At 52.5% G+C, this 20,411-nt stretch overlaps 1 protein-coding gene across 1 annotated transcript in view; it reads left to right on the forward strand.

Moving 5' to 3' along the window:
* LOC127208599 (uncharacterized) overlaps positions 1-20,411 on the forward strand; it is a 105,294-nt gene that overhangs the window by 41,506 nt on the left and 43,377 nt on the right. Inside the window, exons 17-32 of the mRNA XM_051168091.1 lie at positions 1,082-1,266; positions 1,979-2,161; positions 2,616-2,707; positions 3,320-3,483; positions 4,700-4,859; positions 5,038-5,117; positions 6,248-6,434; positions 7,349-7,504; positions 7,974-8,107; positions 9,939-10,097; positions 10,473-10,653; positions 13,829-14,040; positions 16,598-16,786; positions 17,179-17,318; positions 18,790-18,952; positions 19,028-19,114. Of these exons, the coding sequence (XP_051024048.1) occupies positions 1,082-1,266; positions 1,979-2,161; positions 2,616-2,707; positions 3,320-3,483; positions 4,700-4,859; positions 5,038-5,117; positions 6,248-6,434; positions 7,349-7,504; positions 7,974-8,107; positions 9,939-10,097; positions 10,473-10,653; positions 13,829-14,040; positions 16,598-16,786; positions 17,179-17,318; positions 18,790-18,952; positions 19,028-19,114 (2,472 nt within the window). The remainder of the gene's footprint in view (positions 1-1,081; positions 1,267-1,978; positions 2,162-2,615; positions 2,708-3,319; positions 3,484-4,699; positions 4,860-5,037; positions 5,118-6,247; positions 6,435-7,348; positions 7,505-7,973; positions 8,108-9,938; positions 10,098-10,472; positions 10,654-13,828; positions 14,041-16,597; positions 16,787-17,178; positions 17,319-18,789; positions 18,953-19,027; positions 19,115-20,411) is intronic.

Consider the following 20,411-nt stretch of genomic DNA (forward strand, 5'->3'; position numbering starts at 1 on the left):
GCCTTCTGTCCCCAGCCCTGTGTCCTGCCTCATGTCTTCTGTCCCCAGCCCTGTGCCCTGCCTCATGCCTTCTGTCCCCAGCCCTGTGCCCTGCCTCATGTCTTCTCTCCTAGCCCTGTGCCCTGCCTCATGTCTTCTCTCCTAGCCCTGTGCCCTGCCTCATACCTTCTGTCCCCAGCCCTGTGCCCTGCCTCATGTCTTCTGTCCCCAGCCCTGTGCCCAGCCTCATGCCTTCTGTCCCCAGCCCTGTGCCCAGCCTCATGTCTTCTGTCCCCAGCCACGTGTCCAGCCTCATGCCTTCTGTCCTAGCCCTGTGTCCTGCCTCATGTCTTCTGTCCCAGCCCTGTGCCCTGCCTCATGCCTTCTGTCTCCAGCCCTGTGTCCTGCCTCATGCCTTCTGTCCCCAGCCCTGTGCCCTGCCTCATGCCTTCTGTCCCCAGCCCTATGCCCTGCCTCATGTCTTCTGTCCTTATTCCCTTCCCTCTGCTTTTGCTAATAGTCCTCTGATCCCTTCTTCCCCCCATCCTACCTCTGCCAGTTTCTTCTGTCTCCTACCTCTGTCCTGCCTCTTTGACGCTGGGACATGGAATTCAAGATATACCTGAGCTTAAAGCCCCACCTCTCACTTAGGGCCTGCTGTGGGCCTTGCTTCTGACATGGAGGTTTTCTTATCTCTTTTTATCTTTTCAGTGCTGGGGGTAGGGTGCAGGGCCTTATGCATGCCAGGCAAGCGCTCTGCAGCGAGCCACACTCCAGCCTTGAAACAGATGTTAAATAAAGCCAGCACGCTTCCTTCAGAGGGCCCAGTTCTGCCTGGGATACACTGAGTGGTGTGTTATTGGTTGGCTGAGACACCTACTGTCCCCACCTGCCTAGCTGGTGACTATTGTATCCCCAGGATGGCTCTACTCCTGCTAGCTATGTGGCCTTGAGCTAACCATTCATGTCCATGGCCTCAATTTCCCAGCCTCTATCTGTGGGATGGCATATGTAGAGGATAGGTGAGCATCCTGTCCTTCGTGCTAAGACCACCAGTCCCTAGCCATGGCTGTGGGTTGTCACTACGGTTCTCTGGCCACAGGGGCAGGAGGTGCAGGTGACCCGGAGGCTGAGCCTGGCTTTGGGGGAGCTCTCCTTTCCCACAGTGTCTGGCATTCCAGGCAGGCTCAGTCTACATGCCTTGGCTACTGTCAGCATCTGTGTCCAAGGAGTGGCTGACTTCCAGCAACTCTCAGATTTCTCCCTGAGGGGTTCCGTCAAGCCCAGGTAACAGACTTCTCCGAGTTGGGGTGAGTAGGGGTGCTGAGAATGTGGGGTACTGGACATCATACATACAGGCTGTGTGACAGGCAGCCCGCCTGTCAGCCTGCTGTTTGCAAACCGAACAGCTGTGAGGGCTTCCTGGGCTATGAGGTCCCTTCACAGGCAAGAAGACAGGCTCTGGGAGGCGAAGCTGTGTGCTCAGGGGTGCACAGGAAGTCAGACAACAGGGTCTCTTGTCGGGATCTCCACATCCTGCCTCCCAAGGGAGGTGAGAGGAGCCAAACCCAGGCACCTCTGAGCAAGGAGGGCAGGCCCTCTTTTTCCCACTGTTGGTGAGGAAACAGATTCCAGTGAAGTTGCCGCAGGATAAGGCCATGTGGCATGGAGGGGCTGAAAGAATGTATGTAAGTCATAGTCTCAGTTCCAGGCCATCTACTCCACGACCCAGCCAAGCTGTCTGTGGGTGCTAAGTATGACCGAGAACACAGACATAGAATCCTCTACCTGTTGCCTGGGGTAGAGGGGATCACTGAAGGGGGACTTAGCAGTGGGGGGTCAAGTATCCTGTTGTGTCCTGGCCCCCCACAGCAATGGGAGGCGGTTCTGCCCTTAGAAGAGGCTCTTCAAAATGGGCTGGTGACAGTGGGGGCTGGATGGTCTGTGGCAGGTGGGCCAGCAGGCACAGGCAACAGGCCTCTCGTTCTTTCTCCCTCAGCGCCCTCCTGCAGGTCTCAGCTCAGATGGGCACTGCAGGGGCCCTGGGGCAGGCTGGGCTGAGGTGGTTGACCCGTGCCCGTGGCACCACCAGCCTAGACGGTGGGATCCAAGCCAGGAAGGGTCAGGACCTCAGAGTGCATCTGAATGCCACAGAGGACTCTGTGGAGCTACTCAGCTTCAGGTGGGGGCCTTCACCACAGATGGAGCGGGGAGTGGGCAGAGCCTACAAGCATAGGGGTGGTGTGGGGGGTGGAGGTGGGGGGGTGGAGGTGGGAGGGTGGTGTGGGAGGTGGAGGTGGGAGGGTGGAGGTGGAGGGGTGGAGGGAGAGGGGTGGAGGTGGAGGGGTGGAGTGGGAGTGGAGATGGAGGGGTGGAGGGAGAGGGGTGGAGGTGGAGGGGTGGAGTGGGAGTGGAGATGGAAGGGTGGAGGTGGAGGGGTGGAGTAGGAGTGGAGATGGAGGGGTGGAGGTGGAGGGGTGGGGGTCGGGTCTGGTTGGGGAGGGGTATATGGGAAGAAATGGAGTGCAGCAGCCTGAGTACAGGAGCTAGATGGGGCAGGCTGCTGGGGAGTGGCCCCTGTGAGGGGGGCCTGAGGTACACAAAGACAATTTGTCACACTCATCCTCTTTCATTAGCTCCAGGCTGTATCTTGTCACTGGGGACCGTGTGAAGAATTTGAGTGAGGGTCACAGCTCCTCTGAGTCTCAGTCCTGTACCAGTGACAAAGGTAGGCAGCTCAGCCTCTGGTTCTGAGCCTGAGACGGTGCCCTGGGTGTGGAGGGGATGACCTCAAATTACTCTCCAAAAGCATTATGCCACTGATATCTAATTAGTCTCCTAGCAACCTGGCTTCTAATACTCCACCCTGGGAAAACACTAAAGTCACTTTTAAATTCATATGACAAAGGTGTCTGACCAACTACTTGTTTGTTTGCTTATTTGAGATGAGGTCTTATGTAGCCCAGGCTGGCTTATGTAGCTCAGGCTGGCTTCAAACTCACTAGCAGCAGAGCTCCTGGTCCTCCTGCCTTGGAGAACAGCCCTGGATAGAGGGCTTGGAGCCATTAGGAGCGATGGCTTGTGAAATTGCAGCATAACTGGCATTAGTGGTTGTTCCTGGCATCTGACTGGAGGCCACAAATGCCACTGAGCGTTGTATAACATATACAATTCTCTCAAAAGATTACTTGGGCCTCTTATGTCAATGGTGTTCTGGGGCTGAGGAGGCCTGGTCTATGCAGTCCTGTCCCTCAGGATTAATGTCTATACAGCTCTGGTTCTCTGGGGCCACACCCTAAGTTCTCTGCTAACCGCGCCTGTCATTCAACTGTCTTTGCAGTGTCCCAAACCTGGGGTTGGCAGCTGTGTACTACCACGGCCTGGCCAGGGCCCAGTCAGCCTTCCCTGCTCTCCGTGCCTGTGTTCACAGACTTGATTCTGAAGAAACAGGACCCAGGGCTTAAGCTATACTTGCTAGAAGCAGCCTACACCCTCCACTTCCAGGTGGGCAGTGTGGGGTGGCCCCTTCCTTCCCAGCTAGCTGCCTTGTGGATCTCCCATGCTCCTCAATACCGAGGACTTGGCCACAAAGACACAGGTTTTGACTCTTGCACGTGCTGACTCTGTGGCTTAGGGCCACGGCTTAACTCTGACTCAGTGTGCCAAGCACACTCATGTGCCCGGACCTTTGCACCGGCTCTCTCCTGTGCCTGAGGCACTCTTCCTTCTAATGACCAGGCAACCCCACATTTCCCTTAAGTGTCCTCACAGGCTATCACTAGTAGCCCAGCCCTGACCCCCCGAAACAGACCACAGACCCCTTTCCGGGACCACTCATGTGCCCACATGACAAGGATTCATGGCTGCTTCTACCTAGTTCAGCATCTAATGGTTGTGTCCCCCCACTCTGGGGTGTCGGCCCCCAGGGGCAGGAGCTTAGCATGCCCAGGGCTCCCCGTGCTTCAGGCTGACCTCACATGAAGTGCCAAGTGAGCGAGCAGGGATGTAGTGCTTGACTGGATTCTTGCAATGTAGTGCTTGGAGCTGCAGCCTTGTGCACGCAGGCATGGCTTGCAGTGTCCCACTGAGCTGTACCTCGGCCCTGGCTCCGGGATCGAGAAGCAGCTTGAGCTCAAAGCCGCTTTTCTCGGAGCTTTGCATGCAGAGGCTTGGGGTAAGGGAAGTTTGTTAAGGGTCCAAAGAGAAAAAGTGAAAAGACTAGGAAAGGTAGATGCTGAGCTTTGGCACCACCAACCCTCACTTTGGGGCATTCTGGAGCAAGGTTGGTAACAGCAAGCAAAAGAAGGTAGGGTTTTGATTCCAAGCCTCTGGGCTGCATCCTGAGGGGCTGCATATGTCATCTGTACAGAACAAAGTGAGAGAAAGAGGAAGGACTAGTCTGGGGTGAGACAGCATTGATAGGATGCTGGGGTTACGTGCTGCAGAAGCCTCACCCTGGCCACTTGCTCTGTCAATCAAGACCCGGAGAGGCTTAGGTGTAGCTCAGAGGGAGAGCATTCCGCTAGCAAGCAGCAAAGCCTTGAAATCCAACACTGAGGAAAGACAAAAATGCTGTGTCAGACTGTTCTGAAAACCCGCCTCTCCCAGTTCAGAGCCCAGGAAATTCTCAAAACTTGTTCCCTGCAAGAATAGGTGGTCCTACTTCCGAAGAGGAGCAGTGGGTGCTCTTCTGGTCTCAGGAACCCTGCTGTGTTTGCAGAAGGACAGCTGGCTCCCTGAAGAAGCCACAGCACACCTCTTCATGGGTACACCCCAGTCAGAAGTGGCCAGAGATGTTGGGGTGGACATCAACTACAGCATGCCCCAGAGGAAGTGCCGGTTCAAGCTGTTTCACCCCAAAAAGAAAATTCAGCTGGACGGTGAGGACAGAGCTCTCCGTGGTCGCCTCACCCCTTGGCACCTGCCGATGAGGGCAGTGCGCCTGCCACATACTCACTCCTGGGTTCCAGAGCAGGAAGTGGCCCATCCAATTGCTCAGGGGATAGAGAATGGGCCCGAAAGTGGAGCCCCAGCCTTTAAACTTGGCTTTGTCCCCAGGTAAGATGGAAGTTCTCAAAAGCGCGAGCATGGGCTACCTGGAGCTGGTACTGGACGACAGGGATGTCTATTACATCAAGGTTTGCTCTGTATTCTTGGCACAGCTGCATCAGTCCTGCTCCAACAAAGCTCCCCCAACCTGCCCCAGCGCTGGTGTTAAAAATGTGTGGAATCGCCAGACGTGGTGGCGCATGCCTTTAATCCCAGCACTCAGGAGGCAGAGGCGGGCAGATTGCTGTGAGTTTGAAGCCAGCCTGGTCCACAAAGGGAGTCTAGGACAGACAAGGCCACACAGAGAAACCCTGTCTCAAAAAACCAAGCCAAAAAAGAGAGAGAGAGAGAGAGAGAGAGAGAGAGAGAGAGAGAGAGAGAGAGAGAGGGAGGGAGGGAGAGGGAGAGAGGGGGAGAGAGAGAGAAGTGTGGAATCAATAATAAAAAGTTTGGAGGCAGGAGATGGCTCAGAGTGCTTGCTGCTCTTGCAGAGGACCAGTACCCACAGCCAGTGATTCACAACTGCCTGTAATTCTGGTTTCGGGGCACCTGACACACTCTTTTGGCTTCTATGGGAACCTGCTTGCATGTGCACAGACACATAAGAGATATGTGCACCTGAACAAATAATGAATCCTTAAAAGGATAATAATAGGAGTGTTCACAAGCTCAGAGTAGAGAAAGATATTAAAGCAAGTTAAACAGGCCACTCCTCCCAGGTTTCCTTAAGTATAGGCTGATGTCCCGGAACTGAGTGGCTTAACACAGTGCATCCGACATTAGCTTTGTCAGGGTTCAGGCTAGTAACCCCCTTTAATGGCAGCAGACACAAAGAGCCTGTTCCCAGACAAGGCGTCCCTCGCAGGCCCTGGCTGTCAGGACTTCAGCATCCTTTGGGGAGACGTGGTTTAACTCATAATCCTGGCAAAATATAAAGCCATCTACTCTGGAGTTTTTCTATTGTCTTGCTCTGATGTGCTGGGTTTTCAGCTTAGGCCTTACCCTAGGCATGCTTGCTACCACTGACCCGCTTCCCCATCACCCCCACTGACCTGCTCCCCCATCACCCCCACTGACCTGCTCCCCCATCACCCCCACTGACCTGCTCCCCCATCACCCCACTGACCTGCTCCCCCATCACCACCACTGACCCGCTGACCCATCACCCCCACTGACCCACTGCCCCATCACCACCACTGACTCACTGGGACTTTTTCAGGGCCAGAGTGACCTGCAGCCAGAGTCAGGCAACAAGACCCAGCGGTTTGAGGCCCAGGTGGAGGCAAAGCTGGTGACAGCAGGCAGACCTGTAGTCCTTGATGGGAATATCACGTGGCAGGCAGGCAGCAGACTGGACTTCTCTGGATCTCTGAGCCACATGCAAAGTGACCAGGCTTACGTAACAGGTATGAGCCAACACCACTGTTCTGTTGGCAGGGCGGGGATGGGCAGCCCAGGGTCCCTGTATGACCCACCAGCTAAGCCTCCTTCACGCTGATGTCCATTTAAGAGGTACCAGCTCCTGTCGGCTCCTACCCACATGCCTGCTTACCTCCTTCCCCTGATGCTACCTTAGGTACCCTCAAACAGCAGCTTTCTAAGGCTTGGGACTCTTGAGTCTAACCCTCTGTGAGAAGCATGTTTTGCTTCTGGACTTAAAACATATGTCTTGGAGGTTTTTGTTTTGTGATAGTCTTTTGTAGCCCAGGCTAGCTGCAGATTCACCCGGTAGCTGGGGATGACCTTGAACTCCTGACCCTCCTGTCTGTACATCCCGAGTGCAGCACTGCACCCAGTTTCCTGCAGTGTAGGGGAATCACAGACAGGGCTGAACGCTGGGCAGGCAACCTACCATCTAAGCTAAATCTCTAGTCCCAGGGTGTGTCTGTACACAGCCCAGCTAGGTCCAATAGGAGCTGTGCTGGCCTTGCGGCTAGCGTCCACTTCGCCCTTGGCTCTGCTTAGGGAACTTGGAGCAGTGGCTGTGGATTGTCCAGTGAAGGTATTTTGGGGTCCTGTAGCCTGGCTTAGCTCCGTGCACTTTGGCTGCATGCCAGATTTGCAGAGCTGAAAGTTCTACAAAGTGAGAAATGCTCCATTACCTGGAGCGTACCACTGCCCTCTCCTGTCCCCCTCGATTTTGTTTCATTCCACCTGCTGAGGTGACACACTTGCCCCAGATGGTGGAGGTCAAACCCTCTGTGCCCTGATGTCATTGCTCCTGAGGCACAGGAGATGCAGGGTTTGGACTCTCTGAGGTACCAAGGTGGGGAGTGTGCTGAGGGACAGCCACCCATATCTGTGCCTACTGTCCCTACAGTGTTGATGGAGAAGAAGGCCAAGGCAGGGCTACAGGAGTCCATCCTGGGCGTCCAGCTGCAGGTTCCAGGTGTGGCGGAGCTCCACATACAGGGTCTTCTGGAGCAGCATGGCCCTGTGAGAAGCAGTGCCCTGAGCATCAAGTACAACCTCCTAGGTACTGTGCTGGGCTGGGGCGGGGGATGCATCTGCACTGTGGCCTGGGGGCTGAGGTGCTGCCTTCAGCTGCTGCCGCTGTTCTCTGTTGACTTGGCCCTTGATTAGACACGGCTGTTAAATGCAAACACCATGTGTGCTGGAGGGCCCCTCACCTGTCCCTTGGAAAGCTGCATTAAGAGGCTAGGGCATCAACTTAGTTGATGCTTGCCCAGCTGCGCAGACCTAGCGTTTCATAAACCATGTGTGGTGTCCCATCCCAGCACTCGGGAAACGGAGACCAGAGAATCCTTGTCTCCACGTAACCAGACAGAGGCCAACTTATTGCATAAGGCTGTCTCCAAAAACAAAATGGGGGGTGGTGGTGGACTGTAGTGGCCTTGCTTAGGGTTCCTGAAGCCCTGAGTCAGGTTGGAACTCACCTCTCCTTGGAGCTTGGCAGAAGAAGGCAGCGGCTGTGATCCACACAGGTCAGGCAAGGCACGTTGCTCATGAGTGCAGTACCCGCCAGAGGCTGAGGATGGAGAGTGGCCCCAAGGACACCCGCGAGTTGGACGTGGTCCATGAGTTCCACTGCACACAGCTCCCGATCATCAGTCACAAGGTTGGTGCCCCTCCTTCTTGGAGGAGTAGGTCAACGCATGGTCATATAGCTGGTTTGCTTTTTATTAAACACCTACTGTATACCCAGCCTGGACCAGAGAGCAGTGAGGAAATGGTGCTGGTCCTTGCCACCTTGTTGATAGGCACATGTAGACTACCAGAGAAAACTCAAGTCATGGAGAACATAACAGCCTGAGTGGGGTGGGAGAGCTGAGCACTGGCAGGCTTGTTTGGGGTGGGGCTGGAGGGGAAAGCTCTTTGCTGGGCAAGGAATGTTCCCACTGAAAAGTAAAATATAAGGTAACTTTATTCCCATAGAAGTGTGTTCTGGGCAAGAGGAATGGTAAGGACAAAGGTCACAGGATCGGGATGGGGGGGTGGGGGATGGGGGTGGGGGGTGTCAGGAAGGTTATCAAAGTAGCTGGGAGAGCAAACAAAAGGGGAGCAGAGATGTTGCTCTTTCTGACTCAGGGGAGGGGGGTTTCGGTTTGTACACTGTCTGGGGATTGAACCCAAGGCTTCATACACGCTAAGCAAGTGCTTTCCCACTGAGCTACACTGTCAGAATTCCTTTATTAATTTTCTTTTTTTTTTTCCCAGACAGAGTTTCTCTGTGTAGCCTTGGCTGTCCTGGACTAACTTTGTAGACCAGGCTGGCCTCGAACTCACAATGATCCGCCTGCCTCTGCCTCCTGAGTGCTGGGATTAAAGGCGTGCGCCACCACCGCCCAGCTTGCTTTCTTTTTTTAAAAGATTGATTTTTATTAAAAATTTTAATCTTTAGTTTTTATGTGTATGTGTATTTTGTCTGCATGTATGTCTATGTGCCACATGCATACAGTGCCTATGAAAACCAGAAGAGGGCATTCTATTGCCTGGAAACTGAACCTGCGTCCTATGGAAGCCAGTACTCTTAACCTCTGAGCCATCTCTCCAGCCCCTATTTTTAATTATGTGTGTCTGTGCATGCGAGTGCAGTACCTGCAGAGGCCAGAAGGGGGTTTCAGTCCCTCTGGAGTTGCAATTGGTTGAGAGCCACCAGACTTGGGTGCCAAGAACTAAACTAGGCTGCTATGCTCTGGAAGAGGGCTGAGCTGTCCTGCAGCCCTGTTGCTTTCTTTTTTTGTCAAAGGTGTGTGTGTGTGTGTGTGTGTGTGTGTGTGTGTGTGTGTGTGTGTGTGTGTGTGTGTGTGTGTGTGTGTGTTACTCCGGTGTGCATGTACTTGCTCATGTCTATGTGAGTACATATGCACATGTGTATAAGGTGCCCAGGGACCCCAGAAGAGGGCATCAGATCCTTTGGAACTGGAGTTACAGGTTTTGGTGAGCTATCTGATCCTAAGTTCTGATCCTTACAATGAGCAGATGTGCTTAACCACCAAGTAGGAGCTAGGGCTGGATAAATGGCTCAGCACTTAAGAGCACATGTGCGTGCATGCTCACATCTCTCTCTCTCTCTCTCTCTCTCTCTCTCTCTCTCTCCTCTCTCTCTCTCTCTCTCCTCTCTCTCTCTCTCTCTCTCTCTTCTCTCTCTCCTCTCTCTCTCTCTCCTTCCTCTCCTCGCCCTCTCTCTCTCTCTCCTCTCCTCTCCTCTCTCTCTCTCTCTCTCTCTCCTCTCCCCCTCCCTCCTTCCTTCCCTCCCTCCCTTCCCCCTCCCTCCGAGGGTGAAAGCTCTTGCCCAGCAGGTGTGAGGCCCTGGGGCATATCCCCATCAAGAAACAGATTGCTTCTGGTGTTTTCAGAAAAGCAAGTTGAAAGTCACTGGGAGGAGCTGCAGGGCTCTGGGCTGTGTGGTGGGCCTCCTGGGGGACCTCACTATTGGTGTGTCCCAGGTCCAGCTGCAGCACAAACAGGGCCCTGACCACCTACGCTGGCAGCTGGAGGCCAGCTATGGGGAGCAATGGGCTGAGACTGGCAACAAGAGAATCCTATGGATCAGCCAGACCTTCAGGAACGACTCAGGGCCGGCACTCCGCAACTACTTCCTGGAGGTGAGCCTGCCACCAGAGCAGAGCCATGACCTTGCCAACCAGCCTCGGTGGATGTGGGGGTGCAGGACCACTCCCAGTGTCCCTTTGGGCTCTGGCTACAGAGATATATGCAGGGATCAGGCTTGGTGGTGTCCCTTACCCATCCCCTGATCATGTCCACTGTGCAGGCTTTGCCTAGAATGGCATGTGCCACCACACCATGCTCACCCCAGCTTGCTTTAAAAAGCTCCTCACCTGCCTACTTGGAAGCGAAGCGCAGGGGCTGGTGGGCAGATCTGAGGCCCGTGATCCCTGGCTGGAGTTGAGAGTTGGGGGGGGGGCGGGCATTCTAGGCTTGGAGTGGTGACTGATGAGGCACCTGGGTGCATTTGCCAGTTTGCACTGCAGGTCCCTGAGAGGCGGGTGGACTGCCTCACGCAGCTGTGTCACTTGAGCCTCCGGCAGCCCCACATCAAAAGCAGTACATACTTGAAGGTGCTAGTCAATGAGCAGCTGCCCTTCGTGGTTGGCGTGCACTGGAAAGACACATCCAGGGCCACTGTGTGGAGACAGGAAGGTGGGTACCAGCTCTGGGGCCTCTTTAGCTAATGGCTCCTAGTTTTGCCTTTCAATCGTTTACCTAGACTGCGCGGTCTACCTGGATCACCTTTTCATTTATGTGCTGGGCTCACTCAGGGCAAACCTTTCATGTGCTCTGTGGCACCCCAGTGTGCTCCCCTGTCGATCCTAAGCCCCTACCATCTTCCTCTACATCACCTCCCCCATCTCCCTAAAGCCTGTGGGTTTGCAGCCCTCAGACCTCTTTTCTGTTCCTTGAACAAAACTCAGGACCTTGGTACTAAGAGTCCCGGAACAAATGATGTACAGTCAGTGAGGTTTACAGCTCTGATGAACTGTTTGGTTTAGCAAACAGTGCAGCGGGTGGCAGAGGCAGGAGGCTAAGTGTTACTAAACATATAGCTTGTTAGGGACTAGATGGCACTTATGAATGAACTGGAAGATTTCATATTTATATATTCATGCTTTCCACATAAACACCCTTTTAAATACATAGTATATTCTAGAACATAAAAGAAAGCATTACAACTTCTGTGCTTTTATTTTTGCGTTGTCCTTTCCCCACATTTGAAACATGTGTTTGCTATAGTTCGTTTCTAAATTAACCTCTTAGGATTAGATTTCGTTTTTATTCGAGTAATACAAAGTTTAACCAGAAGTTAGACTATTCACTGGGCACTTCTGAGCCTGGGGTACTGTTCCCAGGGCCTTACCACACCAGGTAAGTGATCATGGAGGTGCTTAAAGTGACTGGTTTGGTTTTTTGTTTGTTTGTTTGTTTGTTTCTGTTTTGGAGACTGTGTTTCTTGGTGTAGCCCTGGCTGTCCTGGAGCTTACTATGTAGACCAGGCTGCCTCGAACTCATAGAGATCCTCCTGCCTCTGCCTCCTAAGTGCTGGGATTAAAGGTGTGTGCTACCACCACCAAGCCGATTTTTGTTTTGTTTTGTTGAGATGATGATTCACATAGGGCAGTCTGCCTTCAAACTTCTCACGTAGCTCAGGATGACCTTGAACTTCTGCTCCTCCTGCCGCTGTTTCCCAAGGGCGGGGATTACAGGTGTGCATATAACCATGCCCCAGTTTCATGCAGTGCTGGAGACGGAAGCCAGGCTTCAGATGCCACACTCACACCAGCCCAGCTACCAGCCCAGCTGCAACCCCAGCCCCTTGGAGTGCATTTTCAGCGATTAAGCTTAGAAGCTTATAGAAGAATCCTCTGCCTTGCTCCCGGCCCCAAGGCCCGCTCCACCGTGAAGTGTCTCTGCTGTGTCTTCAGATACACATCTAGATATGCCTTTAAGAACAATACACCCTTGCTGCCATTTCTTACGTTTCAGGAGGAATTCTTGGTAAATGTCATACTTATGAAAATTTAATTCTCACAAGGGCCCTTTTCCGGATACCCACTTCCTGTTATCCTCCGGAAAGAACTGTTTTGCTTCTGTTCTGTGTTTACGTAAATGGCATAGTGTACATGCCTTCCTGGAGGAGATGGATGGAGCCTGGCAGTTATAACCCTCTGTTTCTTCTCAAGTTATAATCACTTCTTTTCTTTTCTTTCTTTCTTTTTTTTTTTTTTTTTTCCGAGACAAGGTTTCTCTGTGTAGCCTTGGCCATCCTGGACTCACTTTGTAGACCAGGCTGGCCTCGAACTCACAGCGATCCGCCTGCCTCTGCCTCCCGAGTGCTGGGATTAAAGGCGTGCTCCACCACGCCCGGCTACAATCACCTCTTTTCATGTTTGATAAGTTTTCTGTTTTCCTTTTAATTATCCCCTCGGCTTTTTAGCAGCTTTGCCAGAATCCTCTCGGGATGGTCAGGTGTCTGAGAACTATTTCAGATAGTTTCCTTGGTGAGTTTTCATGAAAACTTGGCAGTGGTGGCCCACATTGTTAGTCTCAGCACTCAGGAGGCACAAGCAAGTGGATCTCTGTGAGTTCAAGGCCAGTTTGCTCTACATAGTTCCAGGACAGCCAAGGCTACACAGAGCAGCCCTGTCTTGATGAACAAACAAAACAAAATGAAACAAAAAAGTCTTCATGGAGCCATTGCCTTGGACCCTCTCTGCTGCCAACTAGGAAGTGCTACTCTTTGTGTGGGTCCCAGCCCTGTGTTCTGCGCCTTTGTAATCTCCTCATGTGCTCCTTCGTTCAGATGGAGGGCACCCTCCGTCACTTCCAGGCAGGGCACTGGTTTCCAGTGGCTGCTATAACAAGTGGTCGCTAACTGTGTGGCTTATAGACCAGAGAGCCTTTCACCACCCTGAAGGTCATTATCTAAAATCAAAGAGTCCCAGACGTGGCAGCACACGCCTTTAATCCCAGCACTCGGGAGGCAAAGGCTGGTGGATCGCTGTGAGTTCGAGGCCAGACTGGTCTACAAAGGGAGCCCAGAACAGCCAAGGCTACACAGAGACCCTGTCTCAAAAGACAAATGAAATAATGATGATGATGATGGTGATGATGATGATAATAATAATAATAATAATTAAAATAAAATAGTCATCAGGGCCTGTTCCCTCTGAGACCAACAGTACTTCCTTCCCGCTCCGGGCTCTGGAGGATGCTGGTCCTTACTTTGCAGATATTTCATGCTGATCTCTATGTTGTTGTCACTTGTCATCCTCCGTGTGTGTGCGCCCACTTTTCCTTCTTTTTATAAGTACCCCAATTATATTGATTTGAGGGCCAGCCTCCGGGGTGGCTTTCTCTTAATTAAAGCTGCCAAGGCCCCTTTTCTCAACCCAAGACCATCCTCTGACCTCCACAGGCCACAGCACCCTCAGAAATACTCACTGTTTTGGTTTTGGTTTTTGACCACAGTTAGAGCTCTCAGATGCGAGCTTTGTAGATGAAGTGTCCTGCTGCAGTATTCACATGCTTGGCAGTGCTCAGTACCTCACCCAAGCATTGTAACCTGTGTTTCAGTAACTAGAAGGAAGCACTCATCCTAGGGTGCCACTTGGTGAGTTTTGACGGGTGCGAATGCACTACAGTCCAGGTTCCTGTCAAAATTCACATCCCTTTCACTCTGTAACGCTCCTATGTGCCCTACCCAGGTATCCCCAGCTTTGCATGGCTGCGATGAGACTTCGAAGAGCCGCCTCTGGGGACCTGCCAATTACTCCTTTCTTGTGCCCCCCATAGAAAGCTTCTCTCTGTGCTCTTTCAGGAGCCTTGAACTTGGACAGTCCATGGCTCACAGTGTCTGCGGCTCACAGGCTCTACTGGCCACAATGGGCCATGTTCCAGGCTGTCTCAGAGCTGACACTGGCCAAAGCCTGGACCCTCAAGGATTTGGTGGTCAGCATGACCTGCAGGAGCCAGGGCCACGAGAGGGAAGTCAATATTCAGGTGTACACAGAAGCCACCACCTACCTCCGGGTAAGCAGTGCAGGTTGGCCACGGACCGTCTCAGTTGGGTCCTTGGGAACGGGAGTTCTTCGAAGTGTCAGTGGGCAAGGATAGGTGAGTGACAAAAACAGAGACAAACCCAGAGGTAATGTTTGAATCTGAGTGTATTTTGCAGGCAAGCAAGCTAGGTTTGTATACACATTTTTTTTGGAACAGGGAGTGGTTTTTGTGGTTACATTTTTTTTCATACAATTCAAAATACAGGATGCAAAGTAATAATGTTGTCATCAATCTTGAATCATCATTCTTAAGTCATTAGCTTGGTATCAGTATGCATGTGCCCTCTTTATCAAAGGTCAGTGTTCTCTCATTATGCCAAAATCTGTGAGTCAAGACAGTTTGTTCTTAGCTCTTCTCGTCACTATCTGGAGCTTTCTTAAACACTTTATTTGTAAGTCACAATATAAACTATTAAGTGGTGGGTGATTAATTCTTAGCCATGTTTGTTTTAATAAGTGGAGTGGAACCTGAATGACCCTTGCCTGCAGTCCCAAGTTAGGGCGTCTCCTAGCAACACAGTTACGTTTGAAACGTTCTGATAAAGCCCAGGGTGGTGGCACACGCCTTTAATCCCAGCTCTCGGGAGGCACAGGTGGGTGGATCCCTGTGAGTTTGAGGCCAGCCTGGTCTACAAAGCAAGTCCAGGACAGCCAAGGCTACACAGAGTAACTCTGTCTCAAAAAAAAAAAAAGAAAAAAAATTTCTGATAAGAAAGTAAAAACAAAGGCAGAATGTTCCAAAACAAATGAGTAAGAAAAAAGACTGCAATAAGTTACTCCTGGCAGGAACATCAGACCCATTCCAGGAGGCTCTCCCTGGGCAGGGGCTGTCGCCTCAGGTTATACAGTGTCATTTGTCACACAGGCTCCACTGGAGGGGTCATGACACAGGTTGCACCCTTGCCATCTCACATACATGCCTGCATGTGCAAGCATGTACATGTCTTTGCTTATGCCTATGTATGTGTGTGCACAGGTTGGTACATTTGTCCGGGTTTTTGTTTTGTTTTTGTTTTTGTTTGTCATCTTGACACAAATTAAACTTAAGTGAGAAAATGCCTCTATGAGATTGCCATAGGGGAGTCTGTAGGTGCATTTTCTTAACTAGTGATTGATGTAGGAGGTCCCAGGCCACTGTGAGGGATGACACCCTAGGTAGGTGGTCCTGAGTGCCAAAAGAAAGCAGGCTGAGCAAGCCATGGGGAAAAGTAGTAAGCAGCATTCCTTCCTGGCTCCTGCTCCAGTTCCTGCCTCCAGGATCCTGCTCTGACTTCCCTCAGTGATGGGGTGTGGCCTGGGAGCTGTAAGATGAAACAAACCCTTTCCTCCCCAAGCTGCTTTTGGTCACAGTGTTTCCTAAGACAATATTTGTGCGTATTTGTGTATGTGTTGTATATGTGTACATATGTGCCTCTCTGTGCACACACATGGATTTGTATATTTGTGTGTGTGTGTGTGTGTGTGTGTGTGTGTGTGTGTGTAAAGATATGTGCTTGATTATGTGTGTATACAGGGCTGGGGGCAGAACAAGGGCCTCTTGTAACCTGGACAATCCCTGTGTCTCTGTTGCCTCCCTTTGTTGTCACTCAGCACAAGAGATGGGTTCCCTGCTCTTGGCAATTTCTACATGCAGGGGAAAACTGGAGGCCTGGGGCTGATACCACCTGCAGACACAAGGACTGGACTCAGCCAGTGTTATCAGAACAGTCACCAAGAGAATCTAAAAAAGACTCTAGAAAGGGAATGCAGATCCCTGTGTTTTCCTTAGCAGCTTCCCAGGGCTGAGAGAGACTCTGAAGGTAGTCAGACACCCCTTTGCACACATTAGGCCACCAGAGTGCCAGCTTTGAGGGTGCAGCCGGCACTACTCAGTGACTTTGGTGTAGGACCTTTCTCTGCCCGTGCCAGGTGCGGAAGCATGGCAGGGTAAGGACAGGCATTACCACCCAGGCTGTACTCCAGAGACTCCTGCTCCAAGCCCTTTTTCTTCCGGAGCAATGCAAAGCCAGGAGGAGTCCAGCCTACCTCCACCCTTGGGGGCAGCACAGTCTCCTTTGGGGTAGCTCTGGGTAGCACTGCAGTGGTGAGTTATATCCTGACCATCCCAGGCGATGTGAGGAGGTGACTGGGTGTCAGGGACAACCAGGGACAGAGTGTGAGCAGGAGGTAGCAGCTGGCTTCAGTGGGCTGCCAGTGGATGGGGACAGTAGCTTAGATGGGCCCAGGTTCAGAGAGGCTGGGCTTGCTGGTGGCGTGGCAGTGAGTGGGTTTTACGGAAGGGGATAGATAAATGACACTATGGTTGCTGCCAGAGCAGCTGGCTGGAGAAGCAGAGAGAGAGAGAGAGAGAGAGAGAGAGAGAGATGGCGAAGGGGACATGTGGAAGAAAGCCCCACCACAGGGTTCTGGCATTTGGCTGGAGGGTCAGCAATGGTCATACCCAGTTGGTCATATACACTTGAAAGTGTACCAGAAGGAGATAAATGGTTCAAAGCTCTGCTCATCTCATTCACCTAGCTTCCTTGCAGGTCTCCATGGCAATAACCTCGACGGCAGGCCTCTTCCACAGCAGGGGTGAGTTGGAGTCAGCCTGGAGTGCCTCTGTACTTGGTGAGGTCCACGCTGAGAACAGCCAGGGCAGAAAGGCCCTGCACTGCTGGTGGAAGAGCCTCCAGCGGGAACTGAACTTCACAGTGGCCTACAAGCACACAAAGAGGGTGAGTGCCAGGTGGCGCTTGCAGTCTGGGAGACCCCGGGTCCCTCACTTGGGCGCCCTTTTCCTTCCCTGCTTGGCCTGTGACCTTGGGCCTCCTTGAGCCTTGATTTCTTTCTAGACACCAGGCACATTATTGACCCATGGGGTCAGGGAGGAGGGACCCAGGTTCCTTAGCACAGAGGATCCGGATGCTGGTGGGTGGGAGGGTTGCCTTGGAGGTAAAGGTTTGGTGGGTGGCCCCTAGGGGCTGGTCAGAGGCTGCAGCCACTCTGGCAGTCCATCCCAGGGTGCAGGAAGGAGCTCTTGTTCCCCCCCACCACCACCACCATGGTGAGGTTCAGTAGCTGGGTTTCCCCTCAGCAGTGTGTCCTCTCGGCTCTGTTCTAATCACAGCCCCAGAGGACCTATGTACTGCTGACTGTCCTGGGGACTGGTGTCCTGGGCCAGCCTCATGGCCTGCAGCTTGAGGGAGAACTGGAACAGCTGCAGCGCGGCAAGACATTGTTCCGGAAGCGAGGGACATTGCTCCTCAGGTATGTGCCCCTCCCCGAGGCCATCACCTTTGGGGAGCTGCCTACATTCCTATCTTACCCAGGGACCCCTTAAAATGGTCACATGGTGACAAGCCAGCAGCCCTGGAGCTCCACCCAGCAGCTCCATCAGTTGGCAGAGGTGCTGAGCCTGGGAGCTGCTCCCCTGCATCTCAGAGCGGGGCTGAGGAATGGCTGGCGGAAAGCTGTTCAGGCTTGGGCTGTGGCTCAGCCGATAGTGTCTGGCTAGCACACACAGAGTTCTGTGTTCAGTCTCCAGCACTTTAAACCAGATATGGCAACACATGCCTGTAATCCCAGCACTCAGGAGCGGGAGAATCAGAGTTCAAGGCCATTCAGGAGACAGGAAGGGTTAGAAGCAGCAGGCCCCACTTAGAATCCAGGTTCTGCCACCCTGCATCTCCCCGTATCAGAACTGTGACCATAAGAAAGCAGCATTGACAAGCACTGGCAGAGATTTCATCTGTCCGTGTCAGTTGGTGTTCACAAGCCATGCGCTGTGTGCCAAGCCCTGATTCAGGCTCAAGGAAAGTGGCAGAGACCCAAAAGAAAAAAAGGGGAGCCCCTGGCCTCCGTACACATGCACAGGTCATCTCAAGTGACCAAACCCCGCAGGAGCGGGCAATGGCTGCCACTGTTGGCCCCACTTCAAAGGTGGGAAACAGCACAGGACATTGGGGCCTTTACCCAAGGATGCTCATGTAGCTGAAGACTGAGGCTGGATTCCAGCTACGTGGTCCTGGGTTTCCATGCCAACTGGCAATCTTGTGGGTATAGTGAGACGCGGCAAATGGGCTTGGCAAACAGTATGTGTATGTTTGCTCAGACAAGGGTACAGTGTGTAGCCCAGGTTAGCCTAGAACTCATGATCCTCCAGTCTCTGCCTCTCAAATGCCGGGATTACAGGCATGTGCCACCATGTTAGGCTTTTTATTTCCTTGTCTTTTTCCGAGTGTGTGTGTGTGTGTGTGTGTGTGTGTGTGTGTGTGTGTGTGTGTGTGTGTATTCCCATGTGTGTGGGGCCATGTGAGTGAGTGCACATGCATGTGGCAGGCCCAGGTTAATCTCAGGAATCATTCTCAATCATTTTCAGCTTGTTCTATGAGGCAGAGTCTCTCAATCAGACCCAGAACTCCCCGATATAATTATCCGTTTGCAGTTAGGACCACACCTGCCCCTTCCCAGGTGACATTAGAAATCAATCAGCATACTCACCTGGGATGTGTGTGGGTGTGGGTATCCGAACTCTGATCTTCACGTGGGTAGCAAGTGTTTTAAGCACTGTGCCCCAGGCCTGGCTTTGATTAGCAACTCTTTGAGCACAGGGCTGCCGCACACTCTCTGGTGTCACTCTGTGAGTTTAGGGCAAACTCCGTCTGACGGGAGGACACAGCTGTCCCCTGATCTTGCCAGCTACCTTAATGTCTGCAGCCTGTTTTTTCTCCACACCCAGGCACCCTTGGCACCTCTTGGTCCCGCAGAACCTCCTCTTGCAGGGGACCTTCATGGTGGACAAGCAGCACCAGCGTCACTCCCTGGAGACCAAGGCTGTCCTGAATGAGCAGGAGGAGACCGTACACACTGTGGTGCTGGGCTGCCAGGCTGGGCACCTCTATGTGAGTGGGCTGTAGGGAAGGGGGCCTCTGGACACAGGGCACCCACTCACCTCTGCACATGTATGCCTCTCCTAGGTCTGCACAGGCCTGACACACCCCTATGACGATAAGGCTATCCCCCGGAGCCTGGAGGGGTGCCTGGTGGCCGGGAATCCGCACAACGTAAGTGACCGTTCCACCCCATTATCCGTGTTCAGTTTTATCACGTCTCACTCAGCTGGCTTGGTTTGTCACGCCCGTGCCCCAAACCCTCCCAGCATGTTTTAGGATGGCGAGCCCAGTTCTCACTCTCTGGTCTCCACTGCCACAAATTCATCTAGCCCTTCCACTGCCTTGGCCGAATCTTTCCTGACTCAGGACTGTGGCATATTCTGTGGTTGGAGCTGTCACTGCTCCATCAGCTTCAGTTTCCTTCTGCCATCTGTATAAAGTGAAGTCACACCTCAGGTCCCCTGGCACGCTTTCCCGCACCCCCACTGCAGTAGTCCTTCCCCCGCCCCGGTCCACTTGGGTCATCTATGTGACATGCCCACTTATGTTTGTATGGTTATTCTGCCAATCTTGGTTGCTCTGTTGGTTTGTAATGTTCCCAGGGTCTCCCCCTGTCATTTCTCCAAGCTCAAGGGGGTGTGGTGCATAATAATTGCTTAAGGAGTCTTTGTAAGTCAGTAAGCTTGATGCTGTCTATCATCTGTTAGCTAACTGCGTCTCTTTTAGGCCTGTGGTTTCATGGTCTCTGTTACAATTACTTCACACCCTTGTTCGGTGTGCAAGTGCAGTAAGTAATTGTTTAGTGAGAATGTGTGACTACGTCCCAATAAAACTTTATGGGCTGAGGGGATGGCTCCGCACTTAAGAACACTTGCTGCTCATCCAGAGGGCTGCAGTTTAAGTCCCAGCATCCACAACCACCCTTAACTCCAGCTCCAGGCATCTGATGGCCTCTTCTGACTTCCACAGGCACCTAAGCTCATACATAGGGAACCACGATTAAAAATGCAAATAGCGGAAGGCCGAGTCAGGAGGACCTCTGGGAGTTTGAGGCTCACCTGGTCAAATTCCAGGCCATCCAGGACAAATCAGGCTGCACTATCCAGAGTCAGAGCTACAGCCTGTGGCCTCTGATCTGCACTCTTGCTGCGTACACCCTAGGCTCACATTGCCTGCATGTCATGAGCGAGTCTGTATCCCCGGCCTCAGTCCCCTTTCCTGTGGAGTGGGCTGCACATCTGTTCTCACCCAGTGGCCACAGCTTGTACTGTTACTGGTAACCTCTCCTAAGCACGTGACAACATGCTTACCAGGGCCTCATTAGATTCTTCCTACCCTCTCAGAGAGAGATCACCATAATCTTCCAACAAGCATCGATTGAATACTTACTGTTAAATATGAAATATTCACCACACAACATACATGGTACAAGATTTTATTGTAGAAGCATGGGGAGAGAAGGAAGGGG

The sequence above is a fragment of the Acomys russatus genome, chromosome 25 (assembly GCF_903995435.1).
Source record: "Acomys russatus chromosome 25, mAcoRus1.1, whole genome shotgun sequence".
Classification (NCBI taxonomy): domain Eukaryota; kingdom Metazoa; phylum Chordata; class Mammalia; order Rodentia; family Muridae; genus Acomys; species Acomys russatus.